Consider the following 15723-nt stretch of genomic DNA (forward strand, 5'->3'; position numbering starts at 1 on the left):
AAACTACGCGCACACTTAGCTTTTACGTGCTTCCCAAGTGTGGAGGTGTCCATCACTGCGCTACAGAACAGCTCCCGCGTCAGATAATCATTTCGAACACACATCTGATCCGATGAGTCTTGTGAGATTAAACGAACAGCTGGAGAATCTGTACACAAAGTCCGGTAACGCCTAATAATGTGCGCGCCGTGGCCTCAAGGAAAGAAACTGGTTCACCTTGATCTGAAAGGCGCCCCCCCGAAAATAGGACACCTCCACCAGGTAAGACTGGTCAGATACATACGCGATTGCTCTGCTCTGACTCTGCCTTCCTCCTCCTCAGCTGATCGAGTGCTTCGCCCAGCTTGGTGCAGACGGACTGCTGGTGGAGTATGAAGACATGTTTCCTTATGAGGGGCAGCTGGGGCTTTTGCAGGCCAGCGCCCAGCCCGTCTACAGGTGCACCGACACCGGACACTCCACCCCATCCTCTTTGGGGGATTTATCTATCTTTATTTCGTTTCATTTCACTTTATTTCATTTTCATTTCTGCTCTTAAATTGTACTCAACTTCCCATTAGGCACCACAAGCTTGTTAGGGCCGGGAAGCATATTAAAAGTTATCTTAAAATTATTATCATTATTATCATCCCAAATTGTGATTTAGGATTTTAGTATTTACATCACACAATGACAGTGATTAAATTATCACTTGCATTTTTTTTTTTTTTTGCTGTTTCATTAAACTGCAAGAAGTCACCGTTTAGATGCCTAATATCTGAAACGATGCTGAAAAAAATCATGTAAATTGGAGGATGACACTCCTTCTTCTTTCAGCTTTTTCCGTCAGGGGTCGCCACAGCGAGTCAACTTTCTCCATCTAATACAATCACCAAAAATGAACTTCAGAATTTACAGAATTGCAAGATTTTATCTTTAAGTAACATAAAAGTGTACAAGTAGTTACTCAGGGAAAAGAAATAACCTAAAATCAACAAAAGCTCACCTAAAAATTTGCAAGAAATTGATCAAAACTGTCTTGCAACGATTAAACAACAAAAGGAGATTACAGGAATTTGGTCTATAAACGAGCTAAAATAAAAAAAACCAGTCCAGGGCAACAGAGAGTGTGGAAAAGAGGTGAAGAGACGGGTTGAAGCAGGTTGGAATGGGTGGAGAAAAGCGTCAGGGATACTATGCGATAGAGGACTATCAGCTAGAATGAAAGGAAAGGTGGACAAGACAGTGGTGAGACCAGCGATGCTGTATGGACTAGAAATAGTTACAATGACGAAAAGACAGGAGGCAGAGCTGGAGGTCGCAGAGCTAAAGATGCTCAGGTTCTCTTTGGGAGTGACCAGGAATGAGTCTGTCAGAGGAACAGCACATGTTAGATGTTTCGGAGAGAAGGTCAGATACTGGGTCATGCACAGAGGAGAGATAGTGAATTATTGGTTGATGGATGCTGGAATTGGAGCTGCCAGGAAGGAAGTCTAGAGGAAGACCAAAGAGAAGATTTATGGACGTAGTGAGATAGTTGGTGTGAGAGAGGATGATACAAAGAATAGGTTGATTTCCGTGGTGACCCCCGAAGGGAAAAGCCAAAAGGAGAAGAAGTAAGACAATGACCAGGGAGGAAAAGTACAAATAAATATCACATCAGGGTGTATCATGTTTTACATCAATTCCCATGGGGAAAAGAAAAGCAGCTTTTGCTGAGCGAGATCAGTAACTATGTATTTGTTTGCAGTCGAGATGAGGTGTTGTCCATCCAGGAAGTTGCAAAGTCGAAGGGCATGGAGGTGATCCCGCTGGTGCAAACATTCGGCCACATGGAGGTGAGGCAGACTTCCTGCCGACGTTCTTTGCAAAGGCTCAGGTTTTAGAGGAAATCCAGGACAGGGATGTGTTTCTCTGCCCTAGTTCGTGCTAAAGCATCCATCTTTGTGGGGCCTGAGGGAGGTGCCGCAATGCGTTGGCACCTTGAACCCCCACAAAGAGGAGGGGATGTTGCTGGTGATGGAGATGGTGAGGCAGGTGGTGGAGCTGCACCCGGGGCTCAGCGCACTGCACATCGGAGCCGATGAGGTAATGGCCGACGCTTCGGGGGTGTTTGCGTCAAACAGGCGTCACTGCGACTCACGTCCTTTGTGTCTTGGAGGTCTACATGCTGGGCGAGGGCGAGATGTCCAAGGAGTGGTTGTCTAAACCAGGACACACTGTCGACCAGCTGTTCCTGAGTCACGTGACCAAGGTGGTAAAGGGGATCAAGGAGGTGTGGCCTAATATGTCCATCATCATGTGGGATGATATGCTGAGAGGCATGAGCTGTGAAACTTTGACTGGTGAGGAATAATCAAAAACACACAACCTCTCTCTCTCGCTCTCGAGTTGTGCATTCACGTCTGAATACACAAACCTACAATTTGTTTTCCGAGCAGATTGATGGAGTGTAATGCGGGTAAGTTGAAGTTAAGCCACAAGCACTCCCATCTCATATATCCATACATACACAGTGTTTTTTGTGTAATGTCAAAGTTGTGCTTGCCACATCCAGTTGTCTGGTACAAAGTCACATTTTTGTGATCTGACTGTATTTTTGTTTTCCATGTTGCAGCAAGCAGTCTGGTTAGTCTCGTCCAGCCCATGCTGTGGGACTACAGCCCTCATTTAGACGTGCACAAAACCGGTAGGAGCTCCAGATGTTACTTTTTAAAGTGGTTTCTCAATACCTCACATCGCATAAACCGGAGTGTTGCGTGTCCCGTAGTGTCTCTGCTCGAGATGTACCACAATGCCGGGATGGTGGAGCTTTGGGCAGCCAGCTCTTTTAAAGGCTCCACAAGTGTGTACACCAGCGTCCCCAGCACACAGAGGCACGTGGAAAACCATCTGCAGTGGCTGAAGGTGGCTGAGGCCGTTTCCTCGCGCTTTCAGCTGAAGGGCATCGCCATCACAGGCTGGCAGAGGTAGAGATCTCCATCAACACACTCCTTATTAGAGCACTTTAACATTACAGCATTGGCTTATGTGTGGAAAATCACATTTCACATGCACAAAACTCCTACACTGTGAATTGAAAGAGTAAATAGTAGTTTTCATCTCATCAATTTTAATATAATAAATCAATATTCATTTCATCGGTAACTTCCTGTTGGATTTTAGGTGATTTATTGATAAAAGTTAGATGGTGACTATTTCTGATTAGGTTTTGGCATTTTACCAATCATTTATGTTTTGGTGAAGCTGCTAAGAGGGAAAAATACATTGGGGGGGATTAATTTGTAAACAATACAATTCCTGCATTCATTCCCAGGAGGTCATACATGGCAATAAATCATAATTCTAAATCCCGCAAAAATAAATGAGACCTTATCACATTTATATGATAACTGTGTTGTGCACTGTACTCAAGCCTTACATGGGGCACCATTTGTGTTATGGTGAGTGGAGCTAGAATTAGTTATTAATAATAACTAACAGTTATCAGTGATGATTATTAGTTATCAATCGAAGTTCTAGGAATATCATAAACTGAATAATGATACCAACATTTGTTCAGGGCACCACCAGCAAAGCTGGAAAATAACTAACAAGTGGAACACAGTCTCAAGAAATAGGAATTTACAGTATCAAAAATGTCAACAGTTAACAATAATGATATTTTAGATGAATAAGGCATAACTCGACTTTTGACATATAATAATTATTTGAAAATCTGAGATGCTGGTATGTGTTTGTGTGTGTGTAAGGACTACAAAAATGACAGCAGCTTCAGAAACCTACCAAAATGGCGATGGTTGTAGTCCGAGGGCAACCACCTGGTGCTATCCCGTGACCCGGGTTGGAGCCTCAAAGGAATGGATGAAACGGCAATACATAATGTCACGTGTAAAAAATACGTGGAGATGCGTTTGTGTTGAGAAAAGAAAGCAAAGTAGAGAGTTAGACAATTTAACAAGGTAACAATAGCAATGACATGGGAATAGAGTGATTACCCGAGGTATTACAGGAAAACAGCAGTTACAACCCTACCACAAAACTGATCAACAACTTTGATCAACACATGGTGGTTGAATGCAGAATTAAGTTAACAGAAATAAGTTTCTGTTAAAGTCTGTACTTGAGGCGTAACACCTGCTGTCTAAGGTGCAGAGGAGGTGGAAACAAGGTTTTTTTTCAGGTAGATGGTGGGAGCTGTCCCTGTTCCTCCAATTTAAAGACTCATCCACCTGCGATTAAGGCCGCTCTGTGCAGGTGACGCGTTTACTGTCTCCCAGGTACGATCACCTGTCGGTGCTGTGTGAGCTCATGCCTGTGGCTCTCCCATCACTTGCTGCCTGCCTCCACACACTCATCCATGGTGATCTGAGCGCAGAAGCCCAAAGCACCATTGCCCAGAGGCTGGGTGTCTCCTCATTGGAGGTGGAGGCCATGGGAAGGTAAGGCTACAGAATTGATACTTTTTTTCCCGCACTTAAAGAACAATGCACCTTGTAACTGGAGCGTGTCTGTCATCATCCACAGCGGCGGTGACGACAACCTGATGTTCCCCGGCAGGAAGTTGGCCGAAGTCATCGTTAAGCTTAATTCCCTGTTGAACTCAGATGAGTTCAGGTTTTTCGAAAACAACAGGTGAGACAATGTTTTAATCACCGATGTTTTTATCACGTGTATTACTCATATGTGGGTCATGCCCATGATGAAAACATTTATTTACAATTATTTCTAAATCAGATTTTTACAGCTAGACATAGTCAGTGACCTCGACAGAGCAGATGGATCGTAAATACACTGGCAAGCACTTAAACTGTATCTATTCAGAAAATATCTTGATTTTGAAAAGGTTTGTATGTGTACCTGCAGCTTTGTAAGAGGATGGTTCAGTCTGCACCAGAGGCAGACCAAGATGGTGTCCCCTGTCATCGTTCTTCAGATTCACAGTCAAGCGTCGATGTGAGTGTGCATTTCTCCGCAGCATCCGTTCTCTGACTTGCCCCTCCCTCTAAACCTACCTGGTCTCCCAGTTACCTGGCGCAGCTCCGGCTATATGTAGAGGCACTGAGAGAGGAGATGGTTCGTCTTTACCCTGATTCTACGGCCCGGGAGTGGATCGAAGAGCACGTGAGCCCAGTCATGGGTCCCCTGCAGAGGATTGTTGAAGAAATCCCAGCCTGCCTCAAGGAGATTATGCCGTAACTCTTTAGCTTTGCACTCAGTTGTTGTCTTAATTACCTCCTGCAGCTGGATATGTAGCATTTCTTGGATTTTTCCAAGTGCTAAACAATGTATGTAGCAAAATCACAGCATAAAAAGACTAATTTTACGTAAAAAATGTTTTTTTTATTCCTGCAAATATAACCAAAAACAATTAAATCCAATAAAAGATTTTCAGAAGCCGTTTTGTTTTAAAAGTGTTTGAGGGGGAGTGGGATGGGAACAATAACAAGAAACCCTTTTAATTTTAGTGTCTTTTAAATAAGTTATTTATTACAATATCTTAAAAACACAAAACACAAACATATCGATAGCATCTGCCCCAAATATGATAAAGAATGGTAAATTCTGGGCCCTTATTTATCCAACTAAAACAATCGGAAATGCATCAGTTTTTTTTTTTTTTAATGAGTTCTGATTAGATTTTCATGGTGACAATTACATAGCTCCCCCTATGATAATGGAGACTAGAAAATCAGAAACAATTTATTCATTAAATTAAAAAACTGAACATAGAAAAATAATAGTAACATTTTTACTGTAAGTGAATTTTATGTATCATAACCAAAGATTTAAAAAAAATTCATAATGCCACATGATATTTTAAATACACAGCTACATTGCTCAGCACTAGCATGCTGTAAAATGGGGCATCCTTACTTCTCTGTGATTCACCCGGACCAGTTAAGTTTCAGTCCAAATAAATACCATCTGACTAAAGCAGTTAAAAGGTTTACCTGAGTGTATGAATGATCTTCCTTCCTGCTTTACACATGCATTTTACCTGACTGGGTTTGAGGTGGGCATCCGAGGATGTGATTAACCTGGGGCTGGTCCACGAAGCTGTGGCAACAGCATTTTCCGTCAACAGACTCCATAAAACACCCATTTAGACTTCAGTAGAAAGGCACAGTAAATATGGAGTGTGTCCTAACCTAGTAATTACATCAAAACCTAAATTTTCTTCAGGATTTACAGCTGAGTGAGTGAATTAAAGAAAAAATGTTCCCATACTTCCAGGAGCATTCTGAAACCATAATGTTATTTTAGTCATAACTCAGCAAACCTAGTATCATTTCTATCTGGACTGACTGACTGACTTCATTCATGATAACTTGACAAAAATGTACATTTTAATAACAGCACAAACCGTTATTTACTTTAAGAAGGCATTTCTTGTCTTCTGTTTTGTATCTTTTATGCAAAAAATGTTTAATCTGCTTATTTGATTCATCCTCTAAAAGAGTAGAATACTAAGAAATAATCAGCCTTGAATGCTTGATTTAATTGTTTGGATTGATTCCGGCTGAACTATCCCTGAAAATATGGAAACAGCTACAAAATAGAAAAGAATAAAAGAATGAAAAAATAGAAAAAGTAGAAAATAGAAAAGAATGGAAACACTGATACAAAGAATCAAAAAATATATGTATATATATTAAGCATATGAAGCAAAAAAAGCAATTACTGTGCTACTACACAGTAGTTCAGTTAAGCTCCTTCCATGTTATCTGTCCATGCTGCTGTAAACTTAGCTGGCAAAATAAAAAAATATATATAAAAACTGAGTTCTTGTCTGTCCATCACATGCACTTACTTCAAGTTAAAGATCAAATAAAGGCCTCATTAAAACTTCAACCTCCGAAGCACTGAGTTTGGCCCCTCAAAGGTCGGAGCAGCTGCTCAATTGTCTGAATCGCTGCTCTCCTCCAACAAGTCATCCTCCTCCACCTCTCCATAGTCTTCCTCCTGCTGCCGCCAGTGCTGCTGCCGCTCCTCAAGCTCCAGGAAGCGCCTCAGCAGAGCTGCCACGGCCTCCACGTCACTGATTGACAGACAGATTGACGGATGAAGAGAGAAACAACTTTAAATCCATAATCCATTTCAGCTCCCCAAATAGTCGGGGTCATCCTGTCCAATCAATAATCCTCTAGTTTTGTCTTATACGCAACTTCTTGACTTCTTAAACCCAATATCCTTACATTTATTTTTGCTTATTCTTTTCAATGTTGCCGCTTAATTAGTAAATAACTTTTATTAACTTCTCTAAACAAGGGTTTTGAGTGGACAATGAACCATGTCTGGATGTTGACAGTACAAGAATATCAGAATATTGAAGAAACATCAATGATATGATGTCCCAGAAAATACTTATAGTGATCTATTGAGCAACCAGAATTTTTTTTTTTTTTTTTTTAAATAAGGAATTACAACCACGATTCTGTCACATTTGTCACATGAATTTGATGGGTGAGTTTGCAAAAAAGTGAGAATTTATCCTCAGTTTTTGTTTTGGTCTCATCACTGCTGAGCCAGATAGACTCACGCTGCATCAGCGGGTGTGTTTGAAAACCTCAGTCACATCTGAAGGATCAGGACGTAAGCGCCAGTACCTGCGTCCTCCCAGTGTGGCACTCTGAGTGAGGGGGTGGGAGAAGCCCGTCTCCAGACGCAGCATTAAAAGGTAGCCTGTCCCCAAATAACGGACCCGCTCTTCCTGGACGCAGACGTCCCGTAGATGTGTCAGATCAAGCACCACTGACAGAAACACCAAAGAAAGATTTTAGACCCCCCGAGCTTTTTAACCCCACCAATAACGGGAGAAAAAAAACTAACTCCAACAGTATAATGCTTTACTAAAGGCTTCTAACAATGGCTGGTATTATATTGGAATATATGGAACATCCGCTAGTTGTGAATTTATGAAGATGAACGGAAATTGAAAGAAAACTACATCACTGAGCCAGAGTTCCTGACCTTTCTCTAGCCCTTTCCTCCACAGAGTCAGGATCAGAGTGTACAGGCTCAAGGTCTTGAGCTCAATCAGGTTCTTGCTTTTGTCAAACACGGCCTCTTCCCATTCCTCCATGTTCTGTACGGCCACAAATGCGCAGCCGGTTACGTAGAAGAGCTTCCACCACAGGCTGTCTGTGTCCAAAAGAACAAACAGGGCAAAAGACAAAGCTGTATAAGAGGCCATGCAGTATCGGGGAAATTAATGAATTGATGGTTTGAGCTCAGTTTGTATACCAGAGCTGTAATACGCAGCAGCCAACCCCACAGACACTATACCTGGAATTGAAATGACAAAGTTAGAACACTAATAGGTAATAAACACTGAGACCAAAATGTGTTTTACAGTTTGCTCAATATCAATCTAATTTCGAAATCCACTAATTGTAGGGCTCTTGATCGTAATAGGAAACATGTTTTTGTTTCTAAAGGAAATACCTGCTTACATTTGGAAAACAATTTGCATACTAAATGATTTGAAAATTGTTTCATTCTTTCTTGAGGCATACATAGCAAGTTTTAGGTCAGTTCTTTTTGACAATTAGGTATTTTCTGCATGTATTCTGGGATATTCATTCCAGATGACAAGTGATGGAGCCAGGGTTGGAGAGACATTGAAATAAGTAAAAATAAATTTGAATTTGAGAAGAAATTCATTACGGTTTGACAATATCTAATATAGGTGCTCATAGTTAGTACCTACCCACAATTATACACTTACCAACAAGCAGTGACCAGGAGCGAACTCCCGGGGATCTCTTCAGGTGGAGCACGTTGGTGCTGTGCTCCTCTACTGTCATGTATGCCATCTGAAGGAAAGACAAAACATAAGTCTCAATCACTCAGATTATTTGTGTGGAGAATGTCATAATACCAAGGGAGATGATTCCCTGTAACGACCCCTGAAAGGAATAGCCAAAAGAAGAGGATCTCAAAATACCATACCATACATTGATATTCCATACAGTCCATCCCATCGGCTGAAATTTTCTAACATCCACCATACCAGCAAAATGAGAGGAATGTCGATCATTTTGTGCCCCTCAAATAACAAATTCATGTGGGGAGGTTTAAAAAACTGAGTCTTACTTTTAATACTCCTAGGGTTTTTTAGCTTTCACTTTCAACAAATTTTAAACTTTTTTTTTTTTCAAACATCATAGATGCCAGGGTTAAATCTGGAATATTCACATAATGTAATATAATGTTTATCATCTCATCTTTCCATTATCCCCGCTTAAAAATTAATAAATAAATGAAGTAGCCATAATTCTGAGCACAAACCACAAAGACTGAAAAGAGCAGCTAAGTGGTATTAGAGCAGGCTCCTGTACTTTCATTCTCCTACCATGTCTTCCTTTTTCTTGCATGCGCTTGGGGCATCAAACTGCAAAATGCATATGTAATAATCTTTGTAAGAGTCCAAAACGCACTCAAATTATGCGGTAATATCTACATTATCCTCACATATTTACTTATAACTTAAGGGAACACAGCTAAACGTAAAACGTGTATTGTCGATCGCACAGTCTTATTTCCTGGGACTTACATAAAATAAAAAAGACAAAAAAACAACAGCAAAAAACAATGATTTTTCTGACTTACCTTGTGTTTTTGATAATATAGTAAAGGTCTTCACCTAACAAAGTGTTTGTAAGAGGAAACACATGCGCCGATTACGGGGAAGTCTTATTCATTCTCTTGCAACAGCAACAAACATCCTGAACTTCCTTCCTGGTTGTTTTTGCTCTGATTGGATGGATTCGTATACACTTCAAAATAAAAGCTGAATGGCTACACGTGATAAAAGTTAGGCGTTCGTGACGTGTTATTCTGGATTTTGTCATATTGACACCGGAGGTGACGATTTTATAAAAACCTAAATAGCGTATTTTAAGAATGTCTCTTTTAAATGATCGATTTCTGTGGGGAGAAGATATCAACCTTGCGTCACGACACTTCCGGGTCATTAGTCCGCTCGCCGCTACTTCTTGGCGCATGCGCGCTGTTACCGAAGTAAATGATGGAGTCGGATGTAGATAGATACGAGCAGTATGTCGAGAAACCCCGTCACCCTTGAAAACACCCGTTTATTTATTTTTTTAAACGGCATGGGGCGGTACAAGGATTAACCCCGGTGTTTTGTGCGTTCACTTTTAACGACAAGTGAACGTGTAGAGGAAGTGCCGGTTCGCCCTCCGTTGTATGAAAGGCACGGTCTCCTGTACGCGGCTCGGCTGCGAGGCTCCTTCGATTGCCCTCTGCGGGAATTCACGTCTTTGTCTGAAAATCAAACCGTCCGGTGAGTTGCCCCTAAATTCGACCCTGCTGTTATGAAGTTTTGTAATGTTTAACCAGCGCACAGTTAAACAAACCCGGAATGACTAAGTACTTTGGAGTCATTGAAAACGAAACCCGGCCTGTGACTCACTTGCGTAAATCTTAATCTGGTCTTAATTGGTGGCGAAATAAAGATACGCTAATTAACCCAACGTATTCTAGCTAGTCGTACTCGCATGTTGACTCAACCAGAGACTGTATATTTATTGTTTTTAAAAAGATACAGCAATGAGAACTAGCTTACCGTGTTATAGCGGGTTTCCATGCATCATGGGGAATCTGAGGAATTGTAAGTGGAGTTATGGAGAGCAGAAAACCAGACAGAAGAAATTGATCTTGTCCCGTTTCACGAATTAAGCAGTTCCAGTACCGAACCATCTCCATCTTTTATGTTCGTTTATTGACAGTAGTATTTTATGTTGTCGACTTAAAACCTATAAATCTAGAAATTATATCAGAGTAATAGTCATTTTAAGGTTGATTCATTATGTTGCTGTGTATTTACTATAACCCTTTAAGAAGAGTATTTTATTTGTAATACCATGGCTTCAGTTTGATCCACATCTGTCACATCAGCTGCATTTTCAGAGAATGCCTGGGAAAAGTTAATCTCTCCATTATCCCGATATAATGTGTAATTTAATGGGATTTGTGGTTGACTTTACTGCGTAAGAACATATCATTTGACACTTAATCACAGGATGCTAGTCTGAGGGAATTGCCAGCTTCCCATCATTATGAAGCAGTTGTGTTTATGATAAGCAGAATGGCTGTGAGTGGATGTTGGGGTAGCCAGCGAGGGGAGGTGTTTGCTGAGGCCACAGTCATTGCAGAGAAAACATGCTGATAGAAGCTGTATCATGCTGGTGTCTATTTACCACCCTCCATTTGCAGGGAACAACCAGAGAAAATGTCACAGGTCAACGTGAGGAAGCGTAAAGACAAGTGCGAAAACTGTACTAAACAGGTGAATATGATTAACCTTATTATTTCCTTTTCTTTTCAAGTCAATATTATTTACTCACGTTTTTTTCTTCTAATAATCATCAACATACAGTGCAACAAAAAAAACAGTGATGATGGTGTTGACTCCCATCAAGATGAAGATGAAGTTGATGCACCGGTAATGTCTGTTTCTGCAGTATTTAAGTAACTGATGGATATTACAACATTGATTATCACCAGAATTGGATTGTTTTTTTTTTTTCCTTAAAAAACCCTCATCAATAGTTTCTTCCTCTTCCCAGTTTAATGGAGGGTATCCTCTGTTGCTGAGTGCTTGTCTGTCCTGTGATGGCTGTTTGTCTGAAGATGAGACCCTGAAAATTTCTCAGCAGAATCTGGAGGAAGTGGAGCGGGTTTTGGCTCTCAACAAGGTGCGTTATTCATGCTCAGATTATTTAACCAACTATTTTAGCAAATGGGACAAAAGTAACAATTTTGCATAAGAAGGTACTAGAATTTGTTAAAAAATTATATGAAGTTAAAATCCCAAAAAGTTAAAAACCAAATTAACAAGCTGTCCAAGCAAATTACTCAAATAGTATATAAAAACAGGATGTGTTTTTCATGTTTCTAATCATTAAAAGATATTATTGAACAGTTCAAATCAGTGATGGTGTGTCCGATTTTTGATTATCACAAACACTTAAATAAAAGTTGAATTACTTGTGCAGCATGCGTCAGTTAATGTGTTTTGTGTAGCATCATACAGCAGAAATTTTGAACCATAACAGTAATGTCATATTGCCTACCATATTGCCATACTTCCTATTTTGAAAAACTACCATCATCTTTTATCAACGTGCTCTTAATTTTTCGTTTTAGAAATGTGACCTGACGAAGCACAAGGTGCTGGTGGCATCAGTGTGCCCACAGTCCCTGCCTTTCTTTGCTGTTAAGTTTGGCGTGGACGTCACAGAGGCGGCCACAAAACTGTGCGCTTTTCTCAAGAGTCTCGGTGAGCTGCGACAAGCATCGACGTGTTTCAGCTGACGGCACGGTCAAAAGTCAGGGGGCAGTTTTTTTTTCAGACAGAAAGATAGCACATGGAGCAGGACTTAATCAATTCAGTCAGAACATTAAGTTGCAGGCATCATTCTGAATTGTTATTGTTTTACAATGACTTCTTTTTTCATTTTTAAATATAAAAAGCAGTTTAAATGTTTTGTTTGCAGAGCCATGCTATTATTGCTGGTAGGGCAGGATGATATGGAATATATATGATTGATATATTGCCATGCATGATATAGGATTGAACATCAATATATTCCAAAACTGCATCTGCTCAGGCTTTGTGAATACCAAGTCATATACACAACACTGACACTTTTTTTTTAACCATTAGCTTGGCAAGAACTAAAATAATTAAGCACTGAGAGGATGAAGGAATGTGATACAGCATCTCCGGTCTGAACTGAACTATGAGTTTTCAGTCTTTCTTTTAAAAAATTGGTTCTAATTTTCAACTGAGATGTCTTTCTTCAGAAAACAATATCTAGATATTCAAAAACAATCTACTAAACTACCAAAAAACTTTCAAAACAAAACCAAGAGATTTCCCTGATCACTACTATAATATATTTTCTTCAGATATCAAGTCCTGTGTTTTGGCGATGAAGAAAGTCCCACCTCTTTGTTGGCATTTAGCTTGGATACTCAACATTTCCTCACTCTTGCTCTGCTCAGCTGCCCTTCCCCCCTCTCTCTTGTGCTTGCAGGGGTGAAGTATGTGTTTGACACCACTCTGGCAGCAGGTTTCAGTATCTTGGAGAGTCAAAAGGAGTTCATTCAGCGTTATCGCAGGAGGAACCATGATTCCCATGCTTTGCCCATGTTCACCTCCTCCTGCCCAGGTGAAAATACATGTCTCACTTCATCTGTCCTCCAGACTGACATTGAGTTTTGGCCTCGTAGTTGCTACCATTTTTATCTCTTCACTTCTCTTCTCCTGTCACTCCTCTGACTACTGACTATAGTGAGAGTTCCTCAGCATGTGCTGTGTTGAAGGCAGAGATAGAATTGGAGTGCTTGTGTGCAGAGATAGAAAGCTCCTCTACTGTCACGCCCTCAAACTTGAGATAGGGACAGCAGCAGTTACTGAGATACTTGGCCTTTAATGTTCCTGTGCTGACCTTTTTCTAATATTCAAACGGAAAGAAACCACACATCAAAGATAAATCAACTCAGTGTTGTGTAGTATATTTTCAACTTTAGATTTACTTTAAACACACTCTTAACAAGCATTAATATAAAAAGAGATTATAGCTATTTTTCATTTATTGCAACTGCTTGGTAATAATTTACAAATTTGTTCTGTGTTATATTTTTCAGGTAACTTCTTTCTGAATTCTCATGTCAGAAGAGCCAGTTTATACCTGGAATTTTCATTGTGCTATTGTAAACAATTGAAAAAATTGAAACGCAAATTATCAGGAAAATTAATGTTATTGTCAATATTAAAAATCTTAGTTAGACACTACATCGTTGTCATTGCATCGAGTACATTGTATTGTGTATGAATCTGGATTATGCATTTATGAACAATAGAGAGTGAATCGAACATTTGCAACAAGGCAAAAATTACAGTTTATAAATAATCAAATAATTTTGACCCTAAACCGAGACAATAGAAAATATGAACTAACAAGGTAATATAATACTCTAATTTGAACCTTGAAACCTACAGTTTTTTAAATACTCTCCAATTGAAACTGAATTTATATCAATTGATTATCTACAGATAAGTGTTCCAGTTATTCCAATAAATATAATATCAATTTTCTGCTGTGTGTGTGATCCACAGGGTGGATCCGCTATTCAGAACGTGTGCTGGGCAGCTTGGTCACTCCACACATCTGCACAGCCAGGTCACCCCAGCAGATTATGGGGTGTTTAGTGAAGGACTACTTTTCTAAACAGCAGGTGAGCATCTGCTGTTGTTGAGTGCCAGGAGGAGTGTTGGCAGAAGCTAGAAAAAAAATAATAGCAAGAATAAGCAGTCTGTACCCAAAACTTAAAACCTTGTCAAACATCATCTGAGCGTCTCGTCCTTCAGATCAGTGAACTTTTCATCTGCTGACAATATCCATTATATCAACTTACAGACTTGTCCTTCCAACAAGAACCATTCACTACATGTTCCCTTTATAGTATGTCGTAACTCCCCATGTGCATCCTGTTCTTTCACACGAGGCACTCCCCTAGGGCTTACCACGCTTTCTTAATTGAAGTTTGGGGAACCGACATTGTGACTTTTTTGCAGAACTTTATTAGAGCTGACTGTTATATCGTCCAGCTGAATTTATAGGTCGGTATCAGACTGCCTTGGAATTAGCAGTGTCAGCCTCTGCGGTCTGGTATGAAGACTTCAATATTCAAGGTTTCATTTGTAAAACAGTCTAATCATTTGTTGTATGTACTTTTCGAGCTGGATACTAAAATTCTAAAATCCTGTGTTTTTTTACTCTAAATACTGTACCGTTTTGTCCTGCTATTTGTCCAACCAACCAAGGACCTTATTCCTAAAGTAGCAGTGTTCATGCTGTCCAAAATAGTCTGTTACAAAGATTATACATCACTATTTGTCTGTACATTTATTCATGTGTATTTCAATCATTTATTTGTATTCATCTCAAAATTTCTTTATGTGCATGGACATAGCAACAAATAGCTACAGCCTAATTTAGTAAAACATAAAACAACCCACCCAGTGTTCAAGTCAACCACTGGATTCTGTTCGACACTAAGATCCATGCCGTGTAGTTTTATTAAGATGTGCTCCACCTTCAGTGTTGTATTAAATACTTAATTTTACATATATTATGGTTTTCTCTGCTGCCAGAAGCTGAATGCAGAGAAGGTCTACCATGTTGTGGTGGCACCCTGCTTTGATAAGAAGCTGGAGGCCATCAGAGATGAGTTTTACAACAGTCTACTGGAGAGCAGGGATGTGGATTGTGTCCTCACATCAGGTTCAGTCCTCTGTATCTTTCACATCACAATAGATATTACCTGACTGATAGTGTTTAGTGGATTATTAATATGCAAAATTATGGTATTTTAGTATGGTATAAACAAAAACAAAAATGTCATACATTCTGGATTCATTACAAATCAACTGAAATATTGCAAGCCTTCTATTATTCTAATATTGCTGATTATGGCTTACATCTTAAGAAAATTCAAAAATCCTATCTCAAAATATTAGAATATCATGAAAAAGTAATTTTTGTTTTTTTAATTGCATCACAGAAGATAAAGAACTTTATCACATTATTCTAATTTTCTGAGACAGTCCTGTATTATTTTTCAGTGTACTTTTGCTGTGGATCAAAATCTGTTAAAAAACGTGCTACTTCACCAATCATGGCCAATTTTGTTACCTTATTTAGT

The 15723-nt window shown here is 39.7% G+C and overlaps 3 protein-coding genes across 9 annotated transcripts in view; 2 read left to right on the plus strand and 1 right to left on the minus strand.

Annotated features, from left to right (window-relative positions):
• Positions 1-5919, plus strand: hexd (hexosaminidase d). Its single transcript, XM_086140392.1, has 11 exons — positions 1-261; positions 323-438; positions 1730-1817; positions 1903-2067; positions 2141-2324; positions 2597-2668; positions 2750-2948; positions 4260-4421; positions 4507-4614; positions 4846-4935; positions 5007-5919. The coding sequence occupies exons 1-11, from the start codon at positions 178-180 to the stop codon at positions 5176-5178; spliced, it is 1440 nt and encodes a 479-aa protein (XP_085996518.1). The 5' UTR covers positions 1-177; the 3' UTR covers positions 5179-5919.
• Positions 5436-15723, minus strand: part of cybc1 (cytochrome b-245 chaperone 1) — a 21386-nt gene continuing 11098 nt past the window's right edge. For 3 of the 6 annotated variants that reach the window (XM_086140397.1, XM_086140395.1, XM_086140396.1), the window contains 7 exons: positions 12961-13095; positions 10574-10608; positions 8711-8798; positions 8227-8268; positions 7954-8124; positions 7590-7734; positions 5436-7021 (listed from right to left, as the gene is read on the minus strand). In XM_086140397.1, coding sequence (XP_085996523.1) covers positions 6880-7021; positions 7590-7734; positions 7954-8124; positions 8227-8268; positions 8711-8798; positions 10574-10594 — 609 coding nt within the window. In that variant the 5' untranslated portion in view covers positions 10595-10608; positions 12961-13095 and the 3' untranslated portion in view covers positions 5436-6879. Of the gene's footprint in view, positions 7022-7589; positions 7735-7953; positions 8125-8226; positions 8269-8710; positions 8799-9594; positions 9729-10573; positions 10609-12960; positions 13096-15723 lie in introns of those variants that run through there. The other 3 variants (XM_086140400.1, XM_086140398.1, XM_086140399.1) reach the window with 3 other exon arrangements.
• The window catches only part of narf (nuclear prelamin A recognition factor), a 9189-nt gene continuing 3470 nt past the window's right edge, over positions 10005-15723 (plus strand). Inside the window, exons 1-8 of one of the 2 annotated variants that reach the window (XM_086140394.1) lie at positions 10005-10291; positions 11224-11296; positions 11387-11452; positions 11577-11705; positions 12157-12289; positions 13050-13184; positions 14135-14253; positions 15176-15302. In XM_086140394.1, the coding sequence (XP_085996520.1) occupies positions 11240-11296; positions 11387-11452; positions 11577-11705; positions 12157-12289; positions 13050-13184; positions 14135-14253; positions 15176-15302 (766 nt within the window). In that variant the 5' untranslated portion in view covers positions 10005-10291; positions 11224-11239. Of the gene's footprint in view, positions 10292-11223; positions 11297-11386; positions 11453-11576; positions 11706-12156; positions 12290-13049; positions 13185-14134; positions 14254-15172; positions 15303-15723 lie in introns of both variants that reach the window. The other variant, XM_086140393.1, reaches the window with a different exon arrangement.

The sequence above is a fragment of the Fistularia commersonii genome, chromosome 33 (genome assembly GCF_037954325.1).
Source record: "Fistularia commersonii isolate RoL2024-O1a breed Wild chromosome 33, RoL_Fcom_v1.0, whole genome shotgun sequence".
Classification (NCBI taxonomy): domain Eukaryota; kingdom Metazoa; phylum Chordata; class Actinopteri; order Syngnathiformes; family Fistulariidae; genus Fistularia; species Fistularia commersonii.